This window comes from Anopheles coustani, chromosome 2 (assembly GCF_943734705.1).
Source record: "Anopheles coustani chromosome 2, idAnoCousDA_361_x.2, whole genome shotgun sequence".
Taxonomy (NCBI): Eukaryota; Metazoa; Arthropoda; class Insecta; order Diptera; family Culicidae; genus Anopheles; species Anopheles coustani.
The window spans coordinates 6,901,141-6,927,172 of NC_071289.1; the positions used below are offsets into that span (position 1 = coordinate 6,901,141).

A 26,032-nucleotide genomic window follows, 5' to 3' on the forward strand; every position below is an offset into this window, starting at 1 on the left:
TCTAACCTTGGTCATATGTTGGTACCAAAGACAATCAACAGACAGGTCGGGTCAAAGCTGTGTTTTTGCTCCGCCATTGTTGTGACAGTTGGTTAAAAAAGTGTTTACAAAAATTTCAAGCATACTTGTGGGAGATCTTCGCCAATATCTTCACGAAATAGGTAGTTGGTAATTCTAGATCACAGTATCCATGGTTTTGCGGATAGAAACTGCTCTTCTGTGTGAAGTCACGGGATATGGATCCTTTTGCTCGCCGTAATTCCCAAAATTAAGCGTGTTGGTTTGTCTTATACGGAGCCTTTCTCCACAACATATTTCGAACGCCTCAACTCTTTGTTCTTTAGATGAAACATACCAAATTTGCAATTTTACCCCACTTTCTTCGCTGTTCGTGACACGCTTTCCAGACTGCATCGTCGCGTAACGCGATGTCCCCTGACAGGCGCAGAACTCCATGCAAGAAAAACCTAGCGTGATTCGCGCGACATCGCGCAAGGTTTTTTTTATATGGAGTTCTGCTCCTGTCAAGCGACGTCGCGCTGTAGTGTGGACCCCGAGTGAGAAGTAAACAAAATTTTAACCAACTGTCAAAAAATTTCCCACGGTTTTCGGTTCGTTACGTGGTATGCGGCGACCTGTCTGTTAATTATCCTTGGTTTTACCCCACTTGCTTCGCAGTTCGTGAAAAGTAGACAAAATTTTAACCAACTGTCAAACATTTTTCCACGGTTTTCGGCTCGTTAGATGGTATGCTGCGACCTGTCTGTTAATTGACTTTGGTTGGTACGCAATACTTGCTTCTAGCAACCTTGTTAAGAGGTAGTTTGTCAAATTCTGTTCCCTACTGTCAGTAGCAAAACGGAAAGCGAAAAGTGCGGAGGTTTCTTGAAGCCCGAGGAAGAACCAAGTCCTGCGAAGGAATAAAAAAACAAACGAGTGAAGCGCGTTTCTAGAAACGAAAAAAACAGAATAACAACTCGTAGCGCAGACGACAAGTACAGTATTATAACACTCCCAGGCGTTCTGCGGTGTGTTCTATTGTTTGTGTGCGACAGGAAACGAAAGAAAACCGTGCACACGCACGAAAGCCAGCTTTGGCCCAAGCCCCAGAAAGTGCTCGCTACGGCTACGGATCGATTTCGATTGCGCACTGCCCTTTTCTCGTAGAAAAATCCATCAAAATGCCTGACATTGTGAAGGTAAAATGTTCGTCCCTTAAATGCGAAACCCCACCGCCCAACCCCGATCACATATTTTCATCCGGGACTCGAAGGTTTCAGAAAAAGATTTTGCATAATCCTTGTTGCTCAAACACGACGGTCAAGATGATGTGCCACTGTTTGTGTTCTGAGTACAAATCGTTTGGAATTTCCAGTTCCAATGAAAAGTACAAATGTTAATCGTGAAAATAGTTCCGTATAAAATTTCGATGCACATCCTTCCATCTTCCAAAACAACGCCCTATCCAGCTTATCAGTGGTTGTGAAAGAAATACGCGTAGGAGTAGAATTGCAACGTCTCACGGTGGTGGAAAATAGAATTGATGCGTAACACAAATCTACCGTTGTTAACTAGTAAAGCCAATTTTAAAACAATGTACATGACCAACTAAAACGTCGATTTATAAAGACCTGTGACTACGAAATCATAATTCAGCATATTGACTCCGTAACGGGAATTACATTTTTACCCAAAGATACAAAACCTTCGACGAATGCGAACTAGGTGGGACTAGGAATAAAAAATGCCAATTCTATAGTGCTAAAATGTGAATACAATCTATTGTTTGAAGTGGACAATGTGATCAATACTTGTCGTGCAAATTGTGCCTGCCCTGTACTTAAATGCTTCGTTTTATTTTTCCATCCTCCATCCCTCGTTTGTAGATTTCAGGGGATCACATCCTGATATACGAGGCATACTACAAACAGGTGAGTCTAAGGAAATTGCTATCATGACCGTAGAACCATTTGAGGAGAAACAACGTTTATCAAGGACCACCGGAAATGGTGTTCCTTAGATGTACACTTTCAATGGCAACCCGTGGTGTACGCTTTCCTGCGAAGTAAACAGTTACGTCCTACCGTTAGTGAGGTGGAAAAATCGATAATCCGATTTGACGAAAGCTGGTTCATCGTGTAGAAAAAAGAAATCACTAACAGCGCGTGTAAACTAAGGGTGACTGGGAAAAATAAGAAGCTTATCCAAAACAAAGTATTTTTACGTGGTCTGTTGCGCAGCAATCGGCTATTGTGACCTTTTTTTTAGCTAGAAATTTGAACCAAACCGATTTTAATTGTCTTTACGCAGAGAATAGATAAATGGTTCTTTAGAATGAGGATTCTTTAAAAATGTATATTGCTAGCTAAGGACAATGTTTATCCGCAGCTTGATCCTAAAGAAACGAATGAAATCGGTGCATTGGATGCGGCGAAATTCCTCAAGAAATCTGGCCTCAGCGATGTCGTCCTCAGCCGCATCTGGGATCTGTCCGACCCGACTGGCCAGGGCTACCTTACCAAGGAGGGTTTCTTCGTTGCGCTGAAGCTGATCGGTCTTGCACAGGAAGGCTCGGAAATCAACCTCAAGAACATCTGCAATGAGCTGTCGAAGCCACCGAAAGTGGTAAGTAGCCGAAACGGTCCTGAGAAGTATACTGAAGTGCTAATTATCGTGCTCTGTTTTTGTTTTAGGGTGACTTACCAAAGGTACCGGCGCAGGTGAAACTGCTACCGGCCGAAAGCACAGACTGGTCGATGAAGCCGGAAAGACGTCAGCAGTATGAGAACCTTTTCGAGTCGCTCGGCCCCATGAACGGTCTGCTGCCGGGAGCAAAGGTTCGCTCGACGCTGATGAACTCCAAGCTGCCGGTAGAAACACTCGGTCGCATCTGGGATTTGGCCGACCAGGACCGGGACGGAAGTTTGGACAAGCACGAGTTCTGTGTGGCCATGCATCTGGTGTACGAAGCGCTGGACAAACGTGCCATCCCGGCCATGTTGCCGCCGCAGTTACAGCGTAACTATGCTCCTCCATCGCAAAACGGTGGCTTCGATGCGTTCGGTGGTGGTGCAGCCGATGGTGGAGGATTTGTGGCAAACTTCCCGACCGACATTGCACCTCCGCCGGTCGTGCCACCGCTGCCGGCCGCTTTGGCCCGTCCACCGCCGCCGGCCACAGGAATGGCTCCGATCATTCCTCCCGTCCCGATGGTGCCGCTCGTGCCCACCGGTGGTGGGGCTCCGATCGAGGTGACCAGCTGGGTTGTGTCTCCGCTGGAGCGCTGCAAGTACGAAGAGATTTTCAACAACAGCGATACCGATCGAGACGGGCTCGTGTCGGGACTGGAGATTAAGGACGTTTTCATTAAGTCGGGCGTGGCGCAGAACAAGCTGGCGTTGATATGGGCCCTGTGCGATACGCATCAGTCGGGCAAGCTGAAGTTGGAGGAGTTTTGTCTGGCTATGTGGTTCGTCGACCGGGCCAAGAAGGGCATTGATCCACCGCAGGCGCTCGCTCCGAACATGGTCCCACCGAGTTTGCGGAAAAGTTCACTCATTCAAGTAATACGCGCGAAGATCATCTCTCTTCCCCATTTGAAGCAACTAATCGTCATTCATGTTTCCTTCAACAACTGTGTAGGAACCACCGCAGCCAACATACAGCAACCCAGAGCTGGAGATGATATCCAAAGAGATCGAAGAGCTAGCCAAAGAGCGCCGTTTACTCGAGCAGGAGGTCGCTCAGAAGGAGGCGGACGTGCGAATCAAAGGAGGTGAATTGCGAAGCTTACAGGTTAGTTCAGGGGAAAACGCCTTACTTCTGGGAGTGAAGCTAAACGGTGATTACGGTGACCTTCTAATTTTCAGAGTGAATTGGATACGCTGACGGCTACATTGAAGCAGCTGGAAAACCAAAAAGGTGAAGCGCAGAAGCGACTGGATGATCTGACAAACCAGGTTAGTGGAACGATTTGGGTGCTACTGATACACGGACACCTTACTAATCACCGGATGTACCGTTACCAATAGCAACCCCCCAACGGTCTCTAACTCCGGTCCGAGGTGTTGCTAATAATTTGGGCTTACTAAACGAAATTTTAACATGCCCTAACGAGCTTTGGTCTGTTTATATATGAATCTTAACTAACTAAGTAATATGTTATCATTTACGTCATATAACGGATCCACAGTTTAAGAGCTGCTAAAGAGTAAATTTTCTATCTTCCTCTGTCAATTTGGGCTATTGGCAGATTTTTTTGATGGATGAGTTTCTTTTTCTCTAATAAGTTCCACTTTTCCGTTATGTGTTGTGGGTTTATCTTATCAGCTTCATACTAACTCTTCAAAATCGCAGCAAGATAGTGCGGCAGAGATTGCGTCCAATCTAACGCACGAGCCGGGATGGTCATTTCAAGTGGCCAACTCGTGTGCGATTTTGGGATGACACGCTTGGGAACAAGTGAAGGTAATCGAAGGTGCTAAAGATAACCATCTCTAGAACGCCATTAACTAACAAACTTTTGTCGACGATTTCTTGGCTCAATAATTGGCTCTACATTTAACTCAATTGATTATTTTTCCTGTAACTTACAACTGTATAAAGCATATTTGCAGATTAACGGCTATTTAATCATTAGCATGTTTATAAAAAACGGCATCTTTAAAGCAAGTATTATATTTCTATAAGACCTTACAATTACTTTCGATCACATAAAGATCGTGTATATAAAACGTATTGTAGCTTGTGCTGTAACTCAATCTCGCCATTTTAATCTTGCTTGTAACATGCTTTCCTACTGTATGATATTGTGTTTTGTTGTGTTGTTTATTTACCCGGTGCTTTTTTATAATTAAGTTTTGCATGATACTGTATGCTGCCACCTGCACGATCGTTTTACGAACCCGAGCTGCCTAATCTTAATCTTAACTCTGCTTAACCAATTGGACTAATTAGTACTCTCGTTCGTTTACTAGATCTATTTATTTTCTTCCATTTTCTATTGACATATTGAATTTTATTAATCTTTTTACTACTGCTACTATATTCTCGTGACTACTATTTGCTGGGGTTGTTTTTATTCACACTGCAATTTTTGAATGGTTTGTTTTGGGCCTCTTCGCACCACATACACACAACGTATGAATTGGCCGGAATGCGTGTGTGCTACACATTTTCTCACAGCAAGTAGAAGTAGATCAGGCCATGCAAGGCGTAGCTTGCAGCATTGATGATGCGCGTCAAAAGGTTGGTTTGATTTTATGATTTCTATTTCTCGTGTTTGTTGTACTTTCATTTTCCTAAATCTCATCGTTCATTTCTATCTTTCATTGTGTCTAGTTTGGTAAATGGTTTGTGTGTTTGATTTTTCTAAATACAAATAAAGCTTCATTTTTCCAAATTTCTAGCTTCTTATGCAATGTTTATTTCATCAGTTTTCCTTCAATTTTGTGTATTCCTTGTGTGTTATTCAAGTATTCAAATGTCTTTCACTTTCTATGCTACTTTGTTTCTTGCTTCCTATGTCCGGTCTTAGGTTTTTTTTTAATTTTGTAATTTTTCAATCGTATTTTGTTAAGTACAATATGCTATGGATACTGTAGAACTATATATTAGTTTGATGTTAATTATATTTGAATAATAAGTTACTGTAGTTTACTCTGCTTGTTATGCTTATTACACTTTCTAGTTGTTTGTGCTAATATACACAAAACATGGCGGATCAAAAATATGTTTGCAATTTATGAATCTATTAGTGATGATACGCACCACCGTTCAATAAAATCAAAACCATATGTGGATCCGTGTTTGATTGGTTTATTGGTTTCTTCTTGCATTGCCAAGACGTCTATCGCTTGGCTCGAATATCAATTGAAAACACTGCGCTTTAACGATCGACGATCGAAGTTGCTTGTTTCCAGTCTGATTGGAATTGTGTTTTGATATGCAATGGCAATCGAGGAGTGGTGTCTCGTAAGGCTTGCGATTTATATTGATCGTGGAGTATAGCAAACGCCTCTGACCGGACTAGACGCGGTAGATGGGTTAACTTATTCGTCCTCCGTTCGATTCCTTACACTCCATTTTCCCATTTCCTATCCTTGTCTTCCTGTGGATTAAACTGTGTTAAATGTGATAAAATCAACCGAGGGCTTCATTTACCCCGTTCATGTTTTTTTTTGTTTGGAAAATGCTACGTTTGATTAACTTTATCTTTTCTGTTCCCTTTTTTGTGTGCATACTTGTGGCGAACTGAAATGGCGGTTTGTGAAAAAAGGTGAACAAAATACGGGAGCAGTGCCAGAAGCAAGAAGCGACGCTCAAAGAGCAGGAAGGTGAGCTGGACTCGCGCCGTTCCGAGCTGCAGAAGCTGAAGGAGGAAGAGCAGTCGCTCGAAAAGGAGTACAATACCACCACCAAAGAGGTTGACCGGCTGACTTCCCGACTGCAGGACACACAGCTCGAGCTCAGCCAGGTGAAGGCGGTCATGAGCCAGATCGAGGAGTACCAGCGCCAGATGACGGACGCGCTCTCGATGTTCCGGTCCGCGATCGAATCAAACGATACGATCTTGGTTTCGGACTATGCGCTCAAGATCGAGCCAGAGTTTCGCGAGGCAAGGCAGGCGCTCGAGGAGAAGGAGGTGGAGAACGCGAAGAAGCGCGATCCGTTCGGGGACAACAAAGCGAACGGGTTTGGCTTGGATGAACCGGCCGCGACCGGTTTCGGGGATGACTTCAAGACGAACGGCTTCCCGACTCAGTTCGACGTTGGGTCGAACGGCGGAGGAGTGACCGGTGGCTTCGGAGACGATGGATTCGGAGCGTTCGGTAGCTCCAGCATGGCCAAAACGAGTGGCGGTGGGGCCACAGATCCGTTCGCGTCGGCCGTAGCGGATCCCTTCTCTGAACGGAAGGGCAGTGGGGCTGAGGTAAACAGAAGAAGTTGTCTCATGCTTACATTGCATTACCCTAATATCGTTTTCAATGTATTTTTGTAGCCTGCCAAAGATGAATTCGGATGCGATCCGTTTGCCATACTACACGCTCCGACAAGCGCCGGCCAGACGCTAACACCTAGCCCAAGCCGATCCGTCGCACCACCACGACCGGAATCGCCAAGCCCGGCCTTGCCTCCGAAGAAAGCGAAGCAACCACCACCGCGCCCTGCTCCTCCTCGACCAATGCAGGTAAGCAACCGAATTTCTGGTGTATGGCCAAGGTGCCACTCGCGTCTCCCGTAGTCTCCCACAAACTCACAAACTACTGCTAAGCAAATACACCGATTAGTCGGCAAGACGTTACGATCTCTTTCTGTTCTTACCCCTTATTCTAACGCTACCTCTCTATCTCTCTTTCTAATCTTACTGCTAATCTTCTTCTTCTTTCCGTACCCCCCGTAACCCACCGAACTTGCTCCGCACACGACGCGCAACCTAATCTCCTCGCCTCACAGGGTCCTACACCTACCAAACCTGCTCCGCCGGCGTCGGATGCATTCGGTGATAGTAGCGGCGGTGGCAGCTTTGCCAATTTTGCCGACTTCGACAATAAGGTAGTTATCAAGAAAACCCACATCACCCATCGTTTTGGCACGAACCCCTCCTCTTCTCGGTGGATGTGATGATGTGTGAAGGTTTTCGGACCGAAAACTCGGGTTCCTTCGATTTTTTACCTTCGCTTGCACGCTCCTCTCGTTATCGTTCGATGTTTAATGGATCGATCGTGTTCCCATATTTCAATCATTCTTAAATCAAACCTCATCCGCTGTCACCTTTAGTAGATTACAGGTTAAGCCTGCGCCCTATCACCTTTTCTCCATTCCATTCCTGCACGATACACAACTCATTATTTCTTTAATAGCAGCTTCATATTTCATTGTTTTTATATATATTTGAATTTTTAAATGCTTAAAGTTATACCGTTAGTTGTCTGATGATGATCGCATATACGTATGCTTCGATAATCCTTCTAATCGAAATATTCTTACTAAATAATTATCCACTATAACTTTATGTATTTTCTTCCCGAATAGATTAGTAGATAATCCTTCTTTTGGTATCTTTGATTCCCTAATTCCTTTCTAGCGTGCATGTTTACTCTGTAGACTAACACTTTATATTTTTATACATCAAACGGACGAAATAAAACCACTTACTCACACTCCTTTAGTTTGGTGTTGCGTTTCTTAATTTCTTTCTTTTTATTCTATGCTAATCCTTACTATTTATACTTTCCTTTATCCGCTGTATTTTAAGCTGCTTGGGCTTGTTTTAGCTAATTAATCCAGTATTGCTCATGTAGGGGTGTTTAATTTCGTTGGGCTCGTTCTAGTTGTATTTAATTTCCATTTCCACTTTCTGTCGACTTTCGGCATCGCCATCATAATAATCTAACAATGTTTTTCTTCTTCTTTTGCACTTCTATCGTTCTGTCGCGCATTTCAGTGAACATCATCCAATAATATTAATTAAAATCCACACTCACACGCATTCACACTTACCATTAACTAGTGAACAGAAAACACACATGAAAGCAGCATTACGGCACCGCAATGTTGTACTGGCGTACCGTCTAGAAAACAAAATCATCTACTTTCTATTGCACGAAAGCGCATTCCTTTCGAAACAACACGATAGAGAAAGAAAGAAAGCAAGTGCAGTTCTTAACCGTTAGCATTACCCATTTGCACCAAAGTGAAGACCCTTGACACTTTCTTGCTGCTTCCGATCGTAGGGAAGCTTTGCTGCTCTGTGTTGCGTTTTTTGTTCCAAACGATCTGTTAAACCGTCAGTATGCCAGCAGCGGAAGGCATATATCAATCTAAGAGATCTAATAATAATACGTATCGAACTCATAAGCAGTATTCTACTCCAGGAATTCGTGTTAGGTGTAGGATTTGAATATGCGCGATTGGGGGCGCGCAGATACCAATTATGTTTTATTAGTGATAAAAATTAGTGATTTCCTGCAACCGAAACGAATAACTGTTTAAGCAAATCTATTGTACGAAGTGTATATTCTATTCATATTGTTTCCTGTTTATTGTTAAATTCATAACTAAGCAAAGATATGAACTATAAATGCTCTCATTGCATCGACGACTATTCGGAGCGAGTCGATATTATCATTAAATCGTATACATTACAAAGTAAACGAATGCATAATATATTTACTATTAGAAAATATTAAAAACAAACAAGCAAAGTAAAAATGATACTCTTCGCCGAAACACTGTTCTCAGATTAGCTTAATCCTTGGTACTGTATACAATAATTATCCTTATTCGTTTTCAATTGATACCGTGACGAAAGACAATTGCTAGCATATAATTTAATGAAAATAATCCATGCAAGAAAAGTTCGCTACGCCATTGAAAGGATTTTATGTGAGGGCTTATATACGAAAACTTTATTTACACTGCCTTTCCGCGAAGTTTGCAGTGACAATCGGAATGCAAAGAAGATTGTGAATGGCTTTGAGTTTTGTTTGATCTCTAGACAATTTAGTACAGTATCATTCTGGGCGCGTTATTTTTTCTACACCTAACATAATGAGTGTAGTTGAGTGCTATGAACGTGTTTTGCCTCATGGAATAACTTAAAGTTATACTTTTGGTTAGTTATTTCATTGAGTAAAACTTAGAAGACAAACTATAAATAATCTTGTGCACTCAAAGAACCAAGCAATGGCCAGGATGATCTATCGGATTGGTGATAATATTTGGCTTTGATGAATTGTTGTGCAAAAAATACATAGATTACACTAACATTGTAGAATTGTTCATATTGGGCCACTGGAAATCACCAAATTGCTGTTCTCAACTAAAAATAAATACACAATAATGCAAATCAAAAACCATTTCATTTGCACTCATTCGCATTGGTTTGGCTTATTCTAGGGAACGAACGTTGTTCACTTTTGTGTTCCTGTACCACTTCCCCTTATTTTTATGGAATGGAATGTATATATTTCAACTGGTGCTTCTTAGGTTTCAATTTCCTTTTGCAAATTATAATATTTCCTTCGGACCACAAGTTAGTGTAAAGCAAGTTGGGAGCACTTAGTATATTGTGAGCTTTCAAATTGTCGGCGCACTTGCCCATCATATCGACACGCGCAATGTTTTACCCATCGATAGTCGAATTCATTTAGACACGTAAGTGCAAAGAAGTACCATCTTATTCCGTTGAAAACAAGCTCTAGAGAGTGTCGAGTGTCAGGTTTATGACTAGAAATACAGTCTATTTAACCCCAGCACACGCCAGCGTACTAACTTGAAGACTTTACTTCCTCCGTTCGTCTTTATCGTTTAAACCTGTTCTACTTTTAGTGGTAATGCGTACCGAAGCAGGACGTCGGTCGAGTCCGTGTGTGCTACTACCATGCTCCCGAATGAAGTCTTCTTTTCCCCCGTCGTGCTCACAAAACCTGCATAAACACCACACACACATACACGAACTAATTTTCCCATAACATATCCGAACTATTCACTGACCAGAGGATGCTTAAAAAAGCTAACAGAACAAAACTTAACAAATAAGCTTTATGATAACGTACTTATACCCTATAATACTACTAATGGCAGAAGCTTAGAGGCTCTTCAGAGATGAAACGACTCATCTTCTGCAGCATTTGTTCAACTACTATCTCTCTACCAACCCTCTAGCCACTTTCTCCATCGAAATCGTACACTTTATCTCGCGTGGATTAAGTTGTTTCGCAATATACTTTCATTTTCTTCAAACGTTTAGTTTTCTCGTTTTGCGTGTGTTCAGTTCGTGCCAAAACTGTGTCTTTCTCCCTCATGTTCACCCACCTCATTCGTTGCACACTTCATTTCACTTAGTTTAAAATTGTGTTCTTTCTTTTTTGTCTTCTCTTTTTTTATTTTATTTCTTTTCTACATTATTTTGCCTTCATTTATCGAACCCCCCGGTTCTTGTGATACTTTTCATCTTACTACACCTCTCAAATCACCGATCGTGATCGCGTCAACCGATCGCCAATGCGATACACTCTCACAAATCGCGTTAAAATGACTTTGTGAACCTTACACAACACGACATTAAAAACGTCACGGTTTTGCCCCGCCGCCATTCGTTCGTCGTGGTACGTGGAAAATTCGGTTCAAAAACTTCGATAGAATCTCAAGCCAGCAGCCGCCGCAACGATCGTACAACAGACGGCGACAGCATTTGCACCAAGTAGTGCCGCATTCGGTGGAAGCAATCGATCGTTGACGGGTGGAAGCACCATCGGTGGATCGTTAGCGACGACCGTAATCACCGTCGAAACGGCAACTCCACCGGCGATGGTTCCGGCACAGCGAGGAGCGACACCATCGTCACTCCATTCGGCCGCACCGACCCCCAACCCGACCGCTGTGGACTTTGCCGATGATCCCTTCAAAGACTACCGGTACGAGGATCCGTTCAACATCGAGGATCCTTTCGCGGAATCGGAGGAAAGCGGTGTTGGTTCGTATCGTACCTTTAACTTAACACTTCACCTGAGGAATGAGGATTTATTATGTTTTTGGGTTTAGTTTCAGATCCTTTCGCTTCGCCTGCGAAAAGCAACAAGGTGTCCGCCAGCCTCGCCAACAACTTCGATGGCAAGTTTAGCAAATCCAACCACACCTCGATGGAGGAGTTGAATGAACTGTTTCGCACCACGCGCTTATCCGGGGACGGAGGCAACGAGACGACGCTCAACAACACCACCGTCAGCCAGCTGAACAATAATACTCTCTTGGCCAACAGCAGCAGCGGTGGTGGTGGCCCGTTCGGAAAGCTAACAGCCTCCTCCACATCGGCGGCGGCCGATCCGTTCGATGCATTTAACGATAACTTTACGAAAAACAACAACCAAACCGACGATGCCCTCTTCAACGCGTTCGGTGGTACGAATGGTAGCTCCATGGCCATCACCGATAGCAGCAGTCTATTCGATGCATTCCAAGCCACAGAGACGGCGGCTTCTTCGGCGTTCGCCACCTCATCCCCGTCAGCCACCCTCTCGTCGGCGACAACCGGCGGAGCGACAGCGATAAAATCCTTCGAAGATGAATTCTCCAAAATGGATGCCGCTAATGTGGCCAACAATAATCTCACCACGCTGGCGTTCGGCGCTGGCACCAACAACAACAACAACAACGAGTTCGATGCAAAGTTTGACGCCAAGTTCGATGACGCATTCGGTGGTGGTGCGTTCAGTGTAACGGAAACGATGCCGAACAACCTGCATCATGCAGCATCCGCCAGTGGCACCAACGGCAAGCCGCGGTACGGGATGATGGGTGGAACACTACCGCCACCGGTGAGCAAATCGGCGAAAGTGCTCAACACCAGCGCTGGAGGGCCCGCGACGGGCAGTTTGAAGAAGGTGGCCAACGTTGACGCTCCGGGCCAGTCGGTGGTCGAGCGATTTAATGCCGACTACTCGAAGGGGGAAGCGTTCGATGCCGACCTGCAGGCCGTCCTCCAGCGATCACTGGTCGAAAAATAAAACCACAATTCCGGAGCACAAGATGATGAGAGAGCATCACAGCAGAGCTGGATGTCCATCATCTTTTTTTTCTGTTGTATTACCAAACAGTTTTATCACTCGGACCTACAGTTCCGGGGCGATGGATTGATGAACCGAGACGAAAAGTTTTTGAACCATCGAACGATTCCAATAACGTATATGTAGAGATTTATATATCATCGTCAACGAACCATGCACGTCAATTTATTTGCAAACTGCATGTCTTCTTTACATCACAATGCACCCATTTGTGCAATTGTTCGATTACCGATATTACACACGCGAAAACAATTCCATTCGAAACCGGAACAGTTAGCTTTAAAGAAATTGTTTTTGTTCCATCTTTTTTTTTTGTTTTTTGTACTTTTGTATTACCCTTGAGCCCCATTTTGTTTTTCAAACTGTTATCGTATAATGCCGCCGTAAAGCAGGCAATATATTATTATACTCTCAAACGATCATTAACGCTAAAGCATAGTGTGCATGTAGCGTAGAAGAATTAGTAATGTTATGCGAATGTACAAGACAAATGAAGTGTAGTACCTCTTAGGATACATGATACGGCTTCCTACAGCACAGGCGTTGGTGGCGTGTAAATATTAGCTGCTGTGGAGAAATCGCGACAAATGTGAATTTATTGGAACTATAATTCCCGAGCGTGGTGGAACAAACCTAAACAGATATCGAAAGATTTCATCCAAGAATACAAAAACACTACTGCACACATAGTAGGCCACGGTAATGTAATGTAACGCGTGCGCAAACACTCAAGAAACCCGGTAGGATGGGAGGATTTTGTTCTTGGTTTATTTTGGACTCTTTGTTCCTTTTTTTAAATTCATCTAAAACGCTTTATAAACATTTCATTTCCATTACGATATCATTGAGAAGAAATTATAAAACAGAATTTAAACGTGGAAAGGATGCACGAAAGCACAATCCTGATGAAATTATGAACTTATTCAATGAAGTGTCCCAATTGATTTTGTAGATGCAAACAAACGCATAGTGACAGGGAAACCATACAATGTAAAACCAGATTGAATTTATTTAGCCATCTCGGCGACCCACTCCTCATATTAGCGAATTGAATGAGTAATCCAAAGTGGTGTTCATTGGAGTGTGCTTAACGCAACGAAACAAGCGAATGGTAATTCTTCGATAGTGGCTCTTGTAGAACGAGGGAATTACAATGTTACTAGCTTTTTGGATGTTTGTGAATTAAAATAAAGGGTAATCTCCTACTCAGATTAGACCGAAAACGCCGTATCTGTGTATTACCGAGGCAAGCACATTAAAGTAATAAAGAATATATATATACATGAAAGTTAAAGAACGTTGACCACTTTTTATTGTACTTTTGGAGGAGCGCATTCAAATGTTTATTTTCGTGCTTAACTTTTCACGCAGTTTCTCCAAACCGATCTGATTCTCCGTTTGGTAGTACGGAAGGGCTTTCATTCGCTCGAGCCACCCCCGAACGTTGGGCCATCGATCCGCTTTGATCGGCATGATGAGTTCCAGGGTGCTAACGGTCGCCACGATGGAAAAATCGGCCACCGAAAGGTGATCCAATGCGGTACACAGGGAACCACTGAGATATTTCTCCAGAACGTCCAGTGTTTGCTCGAGCGGTCCAAAGTGGTCACTAACGTCGGTAACGTCACCCCGGAAGATTTTTCGCTGGAAAATTCGTTGTATGAAATCGAATTGTTGCTGTTCTAAGTTTGGTTCATTCAACCTACCATAATTTCAGCATCACGTTGAAACAGAAAACCATTGTTGAAGCAAAGTCGGTTGAAAATTTTCGCCCTCGTTTGTGCATCGGGGATAGCGAGGTCCTCCCCTTCGGTGGCAAACGTGTCACAAAGGTACACCAGTATAGCGTGGCTATCGGTTAACGTTAGGTCACCGTGCCGGAGCACCGGAACTGTGTGAAGTGGATTGACCTGCAATGTTTAAGCAAAAATTTGAAACCTCACCCCACGCAAGATGTGATCTGTATCATTACCTTCAGAAAATCTTCCTTCAGGTGTCCTCCCGCAAACAGGTTGACGTATTCCAGCTGCACACGATCCTTGACGCCCAGTGCGGCGATTGCTAGTAAGACACTCCGTACCGGAGGGCTTACGTCGTCGTAGAACAAAACCATGCTTGATGTGGCCATTGTGATGCGTCAACTGCAACGGCAACTTGATGACTGAACAACCTGCTTGGAGGAAGCAAACCATGTTCCGAGATCAAATGCATGGGAATGCCATTTGATTGTGTCAATTAAAAGGCCACTAAGAAATACGATGCAGTTGCGGTTATCTGTTCGTTCGGTGGTTAAGAAATGAAATCCAAGTGAAATATGAGATTTGTTATAGCGTTTCTAGATTAAACTGCGGATGAGAATTGACTTTACGATGTTGTTATTTTGCTATAATTATTTAAACTTGGATATCCTGTAAAAAATTATTTTGACTATGATTATTTGCTGCACCGTTTAACAGATAGTTAAAATTAGTTAAGATAATCAATTTGTTCGTAGGGCAGCTTTAAATGTGCTACCCGTTAACAAAAAAGCAGCCAAAAAGATCCATTAGTCATTTGACTATTAATCTTACAGAAAAAGACTTTGTAGTCACTTGGACACTCCCATTTAGATTACAAATATGAATATAATCCGTCAAGGATAAAGGGCACGACCTCTTATCGATCGAAGCAGCCGTTCATATCACCTTCGTTACAACACTCCCGCCGCCTGCTAAACCACGAAACAAAGTGCTCGGAAAATAACGAACGATAATCGACCTCCAAAAAATGGTCAAGCGTGTCAAACTGAGGGGTAAGGCCTCCGTTGGACCAAAACGCATCGCTCAGTTTCGTTCGAGATGTCTCGCAAGCAACCGGTCCTGTACACGCACATCATCAGCCCCGCCGGTCGTGCGGTGGAGCTGGTGGCGAAGGCGTTGAACCTTGAACTCGAAATTAGGTGAGCTTTCTGGTGCAATTTCCCTGGCGTTGGTCTTGTGTTATGAATTGTTCATTTTATAACCGTTGCGTTTACTCTTTCCCTGCGCAGTGAAATGAACGTTTACAAGGGTCATCACCGGAACGAGGAATTCAAGCGGCTCAACCCGGTCCAGACGATCCCGACGCTGGACGATAATGGCTTCCTGCTCATGGATAGCCACGCAATCGCGATCTATCTCGCTCGTCGCTATGGCAACGGCACCGAGCTGTACTCGGAAGACTTTGAACAGCAGGCGAGAATCAACTCGGTGCTGTTCTTCGAAAGTTCGATCCTGTTCGCCCGGTTGCGCTTCTGCACCGACAATCTGACCGTGTTCCGGAAGGGCGAGATTCCGGAGGAAAGCCTCAAGCGGGCAGCCGATGGTTTGAAGCTTTTTGAAGCCCTGCTTCAGACGGACTACGTCGTTGGCGATCGGTTGACGATAGCGGACTTGAGCTGTGTGGCGAGCATCACTACCCTGCACGTTATGCTTCAGCCCTCTGCCGCCGACTATCCGAAAACGTTTGCGTGGATCGAACGGATTGCAAAGCTGCCGTACTACGATGAAATAAATGTACAGGGGTTGAAGGCGGCCGCCCAGCTTATGCACACCCTTAAAAGTCAAGCGGGAAACAAATGATTCGACCGATATGGGAAGCCTCCCCTATTACGCAAGCATTACCAAGCAACTTTGGATGGACCGGCATGATTGAAAATGCGGCTTGTGAGACAAATGTGTGAGTGTGTATTTGCGGTTGATCTAAGGAGAACAGGTGTGCGGTGGAAGGGAAGCTAACATCGATGTTTGTTGTTCAAAAAATGAACTCTAAATACCTGGCAAAATACCTTTGTGATATTATTTTTTCCTCAAACAACTCGCTCCGAACTGCCATCAACTGATACTGATATTTCGTTTTGGACCAACAATTCCCACCCCAACACGCAGCGGGGTTAATCTTTAGGTTTATGTTTGCTCTTGAAAATTATGCTTGTGTTTGTGGCATCACGTTTGAGATTATGTTTACGTTAGACGCGATGTGTTGAATGGGAATTCGGTATGTGTTCATTCTGTATTCCCATTAAAAATTAAATCTCAAAATTAATTTTAACATTTTTGTTCAATCAAAGTAATCCTCTATTTTTTACTCAACGTTAAGCACAATGGGGACCATGCTTCTCCATCGCTTCTTCCAACCACATTTGTTACTTCACTTTCGCCGCGTTGTTCAGTCGCAAAGATTCGCAAATCTCGGCAAACTCCACCGAACCTTCCCGGTTGAGCCGGTCGTAGTCCGGAATGCGGCTGCTCATTCGCTCCATCCACGCGACCAGCTTCGGATATTTACTCCTGTCCATGGGGAAAAATATGTCCATCGTGTCTACCGTCGCGATGCAGCTGATGTCGGCCAGCGTTAGCTCGTTGCCGACGATGTAGTCATCCGTCAGCGCACCGTCCAGCAGTTCGTAGCCTTTCTTCATGTAGTCGATCTTATGCTGGGGCACCTCCGACGAACCACCGTAGAGTATCGGTTCCTGAAACGGAACGGATATAAGGGTAACGCATAAGGGTTTACATATTTCCTTAGATGGTATCGCGCGTTTGTTAAACACCCACAAAGTAAAACCTCAACCTAGAGAAGAGAACGCCAGAGTCAAAGTGTAGGGCGGCATTTATCTTCGCTCGCGTAACCGGATCATCCGGGTAGAGTGCTCCTGTTGCGTCGTACTTTTGCGCCAGATAAATGATGATTGCGTGACTGTCCCGAATGATGATGCCATCGTCATCGATCACGGGGATCGTGTGCTGGGGATTCATCTTCAAAAATTCCTCCCTCCGGTGATCACCCGCCAGCAAGTTGATAGGAACGATGTCGAGCGGAAGACCGAGCAGGTTGGCGGTTAGTTCCACCGCGCGCCCCGGTGGACTTAGTTTCGCCGTATAGAGCTTGATGTTCGGCATGCTGTTTGGTGCTGATAGGTCTGCGTCTGGAATCAAACTGAATCCGATTAACATTGGGGAGAAGGTAACCGATTCCGGGTTGTAGCACCGAGAAGTGTGAGTTCTGTAAGTGATCTTCGAATTCATTGTATATGTGAGCCACACCTATCTGGTCATCAAAGAAAGCGGAATAGTGTTTCTTTTTCTCACAACATAACTAACGAGGCGATAACGATGTCCATGTGATTAGAACCAAGCAGAAACTAATTTAATTTCACCGTTAAAAACAAAATGCCTCTTTCAATGAGCGAGTCAACAATTGAAATAAATTTTATTTAAAAATCAAAACAAATATTGCGAAAAGTTTCAGACGTTTCCTTTATTCGTGCACAACATTTCATTTAGATTGTGCCCGGTTCTTCGCGAGAACAGTTTGGTAGACCTGGGCCAACTCCTCGGCTCCCTCTTGGTTCGTGGCCTTGTAGTACGGCAACTGACTCAGACGGTCCACCCAGGCGGCCAGCTTCGGGTACTTGCTCTGGTCGATCGGGAAGATGGCGTGCATCGACGAAATGCTAGCGATGCAGCTCAGATCGGCCAGCGTTAAACTGTTGCCTACGATGTAGTCCCCGGTCAGAGTGTCATTCAGCAGTCCGTACGCACGGTAAATATTGTCGATCTTTTCCTGCGGCTCATCCGTTGATCCGTAGTACAGAATGGGTTCCTAGGGGAAAGGTGAGGATATTCTTATCGAATGTCCCTTAGAGTTAAAGGGTTTTGCCTACCACATAGAACCGAATTCGGGCAAAAAGCACCCCGGAGTCGAAGTGCAGCGCCGCGTTGACCTTGGCACGCGTTGCAGGGTCCGCCGGATAGAGGCTGTCATCCTTGGCGTACTTCGTCACCAGATACACGATGATCGCATGGCTGTCGTACACGATCGTTCCATTATCGTCGATCAGTGGGATCGTGTGCTGCGGGTTCAACTTCCGGTACTCCTCCTTCAGGTGATCTCCGGCGAGCAGATTTATCGGCACATAGTCCAGCTCGAGTCCGAGTGCCTTTGCTGTCAGCTCGACCGCCCGTCCCGGCGGGCTCAGCTTGGTCGTGTACAGCTTGATGTTGGGCATGATGAAAACGAACTCCGCGAACAGTTAACAGAGTAATTTAACTCGACGAACGCTAGCCAACGACTGAACTCGCGATTTAGAATCTCAATTGATTGAGGACGAAACCCACACGATGGCGCGATATTTGCTACCCCCATGCGATTCTTCCAATACATGCATGTTTGTCCGTTGAAAGCTTGCTAAACAACTAAAAGTATGATAAGATAATCGACGGCCGTAGAGCGGAATGCCGGCAAGCGAAAGATGCCTTTTTTCTTATGTTTTCATTCTGCAGTTTACTGATAGGCCACCGAATACGTTTGGCTTTCGTTTGATAATGTATGTAATCAAAATGTGAGCGTGAACAGAAAGTTATGAGAATTTTTACTAGTCATTGTTTTGTTCATTTCGTCTTAGCTTAGCTAGTCTTCATTTATCAACAGAAATGATGAAGAAAAATAATCATTTTCGTAGCGGTTGTCAATTGACAAACTTTTTTGCATTTTTATTCGAGTGATAATCAACATGTTTTATGTTTATTATTATTTTTAAATAGCATTGGGTATGATATTTTTGCAGTCGCTTCTATTATCTGCTTCCCATAACGAATCAAATTATCATCGTCTAATATTTTTGTTTTTTTTTTACTTTCGTTTTCATATTCATACTATACTATTTCATCTTTATCAAAGTTTTGAAATCCACATTTACGACCGATTAAAACATTTTTATAATCGTTGCCGCAACTATCTTTACGATTTTCTTTCAAATTACGATCGTAAAAAATATTTAAACACGGTTTATTGCATTCCACGACTTCATTAGCATTCAACAAACGGAATAATTAAATCTTCCATCAACCGTTTCTACGCCTTGGCATTCTCCTCCCTTTTCTGGAGAACAAACTTGCCCAGTGCAGTTCCACCACCCCCGTTGGCTTCCTCGTAGTACGGCAATTGCTTCAAGCGCGCGATCCAGCCGTAAATCTTCGGATACTCGGCCTCGTCCATCGGCACAACGCCCACGATCGACGAGATGGTTGAGATGCAGCTGAAATCGGCAATCGTAATGCCCGGACCGGCGATAAAGTCCTCAGTCAAGGTGTCCTCTAGCAAACGGTACGACTTCTGGACGTACTCGGCGCGATCCTCGGGAATGTCCGACTTTCCGTAGAACAGAATGCGTTCCTGGGTGGTGAAAGCAGAGAAAATAGTTTATTATACTTTAAGTCCCGCCAAGTGGTCGGTGCTTTAAGACTTACAAAAATGAACCGCATCCGAGCGAAGAGGACACCGGATTCAAAGTGTAACGCAGCGTTGACGCGTGCCTGCTTGGCCGGATCCTTCGGGTAGAGCGTGTCATCCTTGGCGTACTTTGTCACGAGATAGATCATAATCGCGTGACTCTCGCTAACGACCGTACCATCGGCATCTACTAGCACCGGAATCGTGTGCTGTGGATTGAGCTACGGAACGGAAGAAGAAATATTACTTCCCATCCATCACGCCTCCGAATGATGCCGGCCGGCCGGCCGGGGATTCCAACCTTCAAAAACTCCGGCTTCAAATGATCGCCCGCGAGCAAGTTCACTTCCTTCTGCTCCAACTCCAGCCCCAAAGCCTTCGCGGTAAGCTCCACCGCACGGCACGGAGGGCTCAGATGAAGAGTGTACAGGACCAGCTTCGTCATATTGAGCTCGAGAGGAAAAGAACCGCGTAAAACAAACGGAACCGTCGCGATGGAGAGTCGCAAAAGAACTGATTATGCTAGGCGGGGTTTTGCGTTACTAGCATCGAACATTTAAACGCCAACGGTCAGAAACATGTATGCGTGATGGAGCGGACCAGAATGTACCGTTTATGTATTGAAGCAATGGGCCGTATCAAGGCGTAGACCGTGGATGTGTGTAATGATTTTTAAATTCCGGTTTGAATTGAAGGCAAAAAACAGGGTAGCAGCAGATAATGCTGGTGACAAGCTGACGGAGTGTTGAGAGGTTTAGGGGGGAAGGTATATTGATACGACTTCAATCGTGAACACATTTTTATTCGTAATATTTTTTTCTAAATTCACAACATAAATAATAAAATTTCATAAAAGCTTATAACAAAGAACTTGTACAACGCCTAATGATAATCATAATTTATTTTACAAACGAACTAAATTTAAATCTGTTTCTTTCCTGTGAAATTTGATCACACGAGAACCTTATTTCTTGCGGTTGGCTTCCTGTGCCGTGCGAATGGCCTTCGCCAATGCGGTAGCTCCATTTCCGTTCAGCTCCTCGTAGTGCGGAAGACGCTGCTTCATGCGCTCGACCCAGGCGCAGATTTTGGGATGCGTCGACTGCTCCATCGGTATGAAGGCCATCAGGGAGGCCACCGTGGAGATGCAACTGAAATCGGCGATCGTCATCTTCGGACCGGCCACAAAGTCCTCCGTCAAGCTGTCCTCCAGCAATCGATAAGCCGCCTGAACGTACTCGATCCGATCGTCCGGTATATCGGCGTGATGTCTGGAAAAGACGTGTTCCTAGGGTAGACAAACATAAGGACATTACCAAAACAGGTTCCATCACTTCAGCCGGCCATACACTTACGGTAATGAACCTGATCCGGGCAAACAAAACTCCCGTTTCAAAATACAGCATGGCGTTGACGCGAGCCTGCTCGACCAGATCCGTCGGGTAGAGCGTATCGTCCTTGCCGTACTTTCGTACCAAATAGATCATGATGGCGTGACTCTCGATCAGGATCGTTCCATCGTCGTCTAGCACCGGGACCGTATGTTGCGGATTTAGCTGGAGGATGGGAATAAAGTTACCAAGGTTCGGTTCACCGAAAAAAATACTCGCACATACTTTTAAAAACTCAGGTTTTAAATGGGCACCCCCCAACACGTCCACCGTCTTTCGCTCCAACTCCAAACCCAGCGCCTTCACCGTCAGTTCAATGGCGCGACACGGGGGACTCAAATCCAGTGTGTAAAACACAATGTTCGGCATGTTTAGGCAAAATTTTATCTTTCACGAATGAAAGTCACAAACGAACTGATGAATTAGGCCCAGCTTGGCAACCACACAGGCCATCCACCACACTGGGAGGTATACACATATTTTATCTGTGGTGTGCGTTGCAAAAACGATAAATACACATTAGTAATCGGTAGAGTTTGCCTTGTTGCCTATTACGAATGACAAGATATTTGTGGAAAACGGGTGGGACGAGCTGATGACTTGCCCCTTTTTTCCCAATTTAGTTAATGTTTATTTGTTGTGCTGGGCGTTCTATGAGCTTCTCCATGGTGGTCATACATTATCAAGCGACTCATGATAATTATTTTGCCTCCAACGACACAGGTTTTTGAGTCTTTCGATCAATATTCAATATCAATAGTCAATATATAATTCACTGCTAATGCGTTTGAAGAATAAGCAAGAAAATTGATTAAAAATAATTAAAATTAAAGCTTGTTATACTTGGGGATCAAAAAGATCCTGACAAGAAATAAAACTGAAGATAAAGAAAAAGCATATTTTAAGATTGTTTATCTCCAATTTTAAATTAGCTTCGAGATAACGTGGGTATAAATGACTAAGATACTTGTCTTCATGAAGAAGATAAACTAATCCTCGTATTTATAAGTAGTCTTGCTTACAGCGAGTTGTATTCATGATTGCACAAATTCAGCAGCGTTGTGTCATGGATTGTTATCAGCTTGGATGGTCCAATAATCACACCAGTTTACTCTGCAACTATTTGGCCTTATCTTTTATCTTTTACGTGAGATATTCATCTTCACGCATCCCTTTTAGTAGCCCAGAATGATCAGTAGAGGTTAGAGGATCGCTGAGATCGTGATGTCCAAGTTGGTACTCTACACGAATCAAAAGAGCCCGCCCTGTCGGGCGGTAAAATTGACCGCCCGAGCACTCGGGGTGGACCTAAACGAGAAGGAGATGACTCTGGTGCGTGGCGACAAGCTGATGGAAGAGTTTAGGAAGGTAAGGGCGTGAAGAAGTTCGATTGGTAATCGGCGCTACAGTGAGTTACTACCATTGTGCATTGTCCAGGTCAGTCCACAGCACACGATACCGGTGCTGGACGATAGTGGGACCATTATCACCGCCAGTCACGCCATCATGATCTATCTCGTGTGCAAGTATGGGAAAGATGATGACAGTCTCTACCCGAACGATCTCGTCCACCGAGCCCGTGTCCATACGGCCCTTCACCTGGAGTCGGGAGTTATCTTTTCGCGGTTAAGTTTCTTATTTGTACGTATCGTTCGAGTGCTATCTTTCTACAAGTGGCCCAAAGTACCGAACTGGTCCCGTTTCTCCCACAGGAACCGGTGATTTATTCCGGTAAATCGTACTTCCACTCGGACCGGGTCGAGCACATCCGCAAAGCGTACCGTCTGCTGGAGGATTCCTTGGTGGATGATTATGTCGTGGGGAGCAGTCTAACGATTGCGGACTTTAGCTGCATCTCGAGCATTGCCACGCTGGTTGGGGTCGTGCCGCTCGATGAGGAAAAGTTCCCGAAAATCTCCGCCTGGATGAATCGCATGAAGGAACTTCCGTACTACGAGGAGGCGAACGGTGCCGGAGCGCTCGAGTTGGCCGAGTTTGTGCTGGGGAAGAAGGAACTGAACGCGACACAGTACTTGTAACAGGTTCGAGACGAAAGCTTTCGTTCTTTTTAATAAATGTGTGTGTCTGGATGTATAAATGCAAGATGTGTTATCTTTATTAATGGCCCGAAATTCCCTTTAAAACAAGGTTTTATAGTGTGAAGCTTATGCCTTGCCCAGTTTTTGATTATACAGCTGAAGCGCTTCGTTCGCACGGTCAGTGTTGATCTCCTTATAGTTCGGCAACGTTTGCTCCAGGCGCTTCAGGTAGGCCACCACCGACGGGTACTTGGTGGCGTCGGCCGGGAACAGGGCATTCAGGGTACTCAGTGACGTACTAACACTGACGTCCGCCAGCGTGATCGTGCTTCCGACGAGATAATCCGATCCACCGTTCGTCAGGGTGGCCTCCAGCAGTTCGTAGGCCTTCAGCACCAAGTCGATCTTCTCCTGCGGTACCTCCGTCTGTCCCCAGTAGAATACCGGTTCCAAGATCCAACGCAACCGAGCGAACAGGACGCCCGATTCGAAGTGAAGCAGCGCGTTGATGTTCGCCTGCTTGACCAGATCGTTCTTCGGGTAGAGACTGTCGTCCTTGCCGTACTTGGACACCAGGTAGATAATGATGGCATGGCTGTCGTACAGTGGCACACCGTTATCGTTGACCGTCGGGACCGTGTGCATTGGATTCATCTAGAAACGAGCGAATATATTACGGATGTTCCTACACCTGACACAAGCGCACCCTCCACCGACTCACCTTCAGGAATTCGGGCGTCAATTGTTCCTTCTTCGTGAGGTCGATGTACTGCACGTCTAGCTCCAAACCGAGCAACTTCGCGGTCAGCTCCACGGCTCTGCCGGCCGGCGTACGGCGCGTACTATACAACACAATCGGGGCCATAGCGCTTTACGACGATGTCTTCCTCGTTCGGTCACGGTTGGAAATGGACTGCAAAATGCTTGACACGCCAACAGCAAGTTGGATGAGGTATTTTCGGCCTGGCACCCTAGTGTGCGTTGAACGATGGTCGGAACGACCGAACCGGTTTTCTTGCTGTAGTGGTGAAGCAAACATCTTGACAACAACCGAATCTTCCGACCGGGGGATACTCCAATCGTTTAATGTTTGAATCCCCCTAGAGAGTTGTTGAACAAAAATAAAATATATCATGATTTTTCATAACCGACTCTCTCTTTTTATTTTAGTCATTGTAGTTTCTACTAAGCATCTGCAGTTCGATTGTTGTTGAGAATTTTATGTCGAGGTTTATTGTAGCAGGCTATTCTTTAACATGTGAAACTAAAGGAGCTCTGTCTCTTTTTACTGTTGTCCATTATTATCAGTACTATTTTCATCTAAGTATCTTCAGTTTAAAAACCCATGGTTTTTTAAATATAATAACAATTAATGTCACAACGGTGAGACGAATCGATCATTTCCATAGAGGAACACAATGTTCGAACGCTGTACAATTTAAGTAAAGTGTGTACTATTTAAATAAATTTGTTGAAGACCAATAGTTCAGTTAAATCGTCGAAGAAAATGTTATATTGTGGTATATTTTTTCCATTGTCGTCCGGTAAGATTAGTTCAATCAGCAGTCAATAGAGAAGGTGATAACACATGGAGTGAATTGGTGATAATTCGTTGATTGATAGGTTTCAGGGAGACGGAGAAAACGCAGATAAAAGTGCCTGCCAGTGGTATATATTTTTTCCAATTTGCAAACGAGATGACACGGAATGCAACACAAAAATTTACCACGTGTTTCCGTTTATTGAAAGTTTTAAAGTACAATCGGTTAGGCTCATTTCAAAACTGTGGTGTTACGGACGTGTGAAGAAACCCTCAAACCCCTAAAAGCATGGAAAACTATCGACCCGTATCTGAACAACCTTGATGAAAACGGCTTTTCCGTCTGGTTTGGATTGGTGCTAATCTATGCAGGATGGGGAACCCGCGTCCGATGTAGCTTAACCTCTTCTAATGCAGATTTTCGTCACCCTTTTTGCGTATGCGGTAGAGACCCACCCTCTCCGATACTTCTCGGACTCGGCATTCGACTCGCTGGATGACACAGTTTTCATCAACGGCAACAATGGCCGGCCTGAAACGATTAATTTCATTCGCTTTCATTTTCCGCCCGCTCGCGTGGGAAGTCGACCATCGTTACATGAATGGATGCCATGTTCACCCCTTTGTCCGGTAGCCCCGGGATCAACCCGGTTGTCAACGCGCGGGTGGCGTTTTGACCGGACACAATCCGTCCGATTCGATTGTCTCTGTGACCGGGCGTTACGCTCCACGACGAGCAACTCATCGTGCCCAGGGTGGAATGCGCGTGGGTTGTTCTGGCTCTTTTTTTTACGGTCCACGACACCACGCTTCCGTTCCGTACCGTCACGGATTGACAATCCGATCGCGCTACAGGTGATCGCCTTTCATGGCGATGTTGTCTCGAACGATTTCCGCTTTGTTTCGGGTGGCTTAATTTAGTTATTTGGGGAGAGAAAAAAACAGATAATAAAGCCCATAGAGAGGGTGGGTTGGGGGAGGTGCACGGAACAATGTTGACACCATTGTGTTTCCCAGCGCTTTTCCCGTTTTCCTAGGCTTGGATATAGCATCACTTTCGATTCATAAGATAAAAGTTTATCACTGTCATCGTAAAATGCTTTTCTACATTGTTTTTCACACCAAATCTTCCTTCTACGATCGATAGAGATCTTTTCCCACATTTGATACGTACAATGTTCGTAATAGGTTAAGATTGATAGCATCTAAATTTAAATTAAAAATCATTTTCTATGTTTTTTT

The 26,032-nt window shown here is 44.6% G+C and overlaps 7 protein-coding genes across 8 annotated transcripts; 3 read left to right on the forward strand and 4 right to left on the reverse strand.

Moving 5' to 3' along the window:
* The first annotated feature begins 887 nt into the window (after positions 1-887).
* On the forward strand, positions 888-13,857 carry LOC131263072 (epidermal growth factor receptor substrate 15-like 1). 2 transcript variants are annotated; one of them, XM_058265218.1, is made up of 11 exons: positions 888-1,199; positions 1,887-1,931; positions 2,389-2,625; positions 2,694-3,563; positions 3,643-3,795; positions 3,870-3,959; positions 5,185-5,247; positions 6,278-6,931; positions 7,001-7,189; positions 11,146-11,479; positions 11,548-13,857. In XM_058265218.1, exons 1-11 carry the CDS (start codon positions 1,182-1,184, stop codon positions 12,507-12,509), a joined length of 3,615 nt encoding a protein of 1,204 aa, XP_058121201.1. In that variant the 5' UTR covers positions 888-1,181; the 3' UTR covers positions 12,510-13,857. The 2 variants fall into 2 exon arrangements, with proteins under 2 accessions (XP_058121201.1, XP_058121200.1); XM_058265217.1 differs by lacking the exon at positions 5,185-5,247 and adding an exon at positions 7,456-7,554.
* On the reverse strand, positions 13,768-17,531 carry LOC131267757 (uncharacterized). The gene is made up of 6 exons (XM_058270709.1): positions 17,144-17,531; positions 16,741-17,061; positions 15,614-16,141; positions 14,542-14,706; positions 14,276-14,479; positions 13,768-14,213 (listed from the first exon to the last, which is right to left on the reverse strand). Exons 1-6 carry the CDS (start codon positions 17,486-17,488, stop codon positions 13,905-13,907), a joined length of 1,872 nt encoding a protein of 623 aa, XP_058126692.1. The 5' UTR covers positions 17,489-17,531; the 3' UTR covers positions 13,768-13,904.
* On the forward strand, positions 15,406-16,399 carry LOC131263075 (glutathione S-transferase 1-like). Its single transcript, XM_058265222.1, has 2 exons — positions 15,406-15,507; positions 15,598-16,399. Exons 1-2 carry the CDS (start codon positions 15,407-15,409, stop codon positions 16,166-16,168), a joined length of 672 nt encoding a protein of 223 aa, XP_058121205.1. The 5' UTR covers position 15,406; the 3' UTR covers positions 16,169-16,399.
* Positions 17,532-17,864: 333 nt separating the features above from the next.
* LOC131263077 (glutathione S-transferase 1-like) lies at positions 17,865-18,619 on the reverse strand. The gene is made up of 2 exons (XM_058265224.1): positions 18,253-18,619; positions 17,865-18,191 (listed from the first exon to the last, which is right to left on the reverse strand). The coding sequence occupies exons 1-2, from the start codon at positions 18,595-18,597 to the stop codon at positions 17,865-17,867; spliced, it is 672 nt and encodes a 223-aa protein (XP_058121207.1). The 5' UTR covers positions 18,598-18,619.
* Positions 18,620-19,385: 766 nt separating this feature from the next.
* On the reverse strand, positions 19,386-21,580 carry LOC131267758 (uncharacterized). The gene is made up of 6 exons (XM_058270710.1): positions 21,437-21,580; positions 21,176-21,376; positions 20,796-21,108; positions 20,122-20,333; positions 19,838-20,041; positions 19,386-19,763 (listed from the first exon to the last, which is right to left on the reverse strand). Exons 1-6 carry the CDS (start codon positions 21,578-21,580, stop codon positions 19,443-19,445), a joined length of 1,395 nt encoding a protein of 464 aa, XP_058126693.1. The 3' UTR covers positions 19,386-19,442.
* An 846-nt stretch (positions 21,581-22,426) lies between these two features.
* Positions 22,427-23,303, forward strand: LOC131263078 (glutathione S-transferase 1-like). The gene is made up of 3 exons (XM_058265225.1): positions 22,427-22,579; positions 22,649-22,852; positions 22,924-23,303. The coding sequence occupies exons 1-3, from the start codon at positions 22,436-22,438 to the stop codon at positions 23,248-23,250; spliced, it is 675 nt and encodes a 224-aa protein (XP_058121208.1). The 5' UTR covers positions 22,427-22,435; the 3' UTR covers positions 23,251-23,303.
* A 6-nt stretch (positions 23,304-23,309) lies between these two features.
* LOC131263076 (glutathione S-transferase 1-like) lies at positions 23,310-24,376 on the reverse strand. The gene is made up of 2 exons (XM_058265223.1): positions 23,972-24,376; positions 23,310-23,904 (listed from the first exon to the last, which is right to left on the reverse strand). Exons 1-2 carry the CDS (start codon positions 24,113-24,115, stop codon positions 23,377-23,379), a joined length of 672 nt encoding a protein of 223 aa, XP_058121206.1. The 5' UTR covers positions 24,116-24,376; the 3' UTR covers positions 23,310-23,376.
* Positions 24,377-26,032: the final 1,656 nt, after the last annotated feature.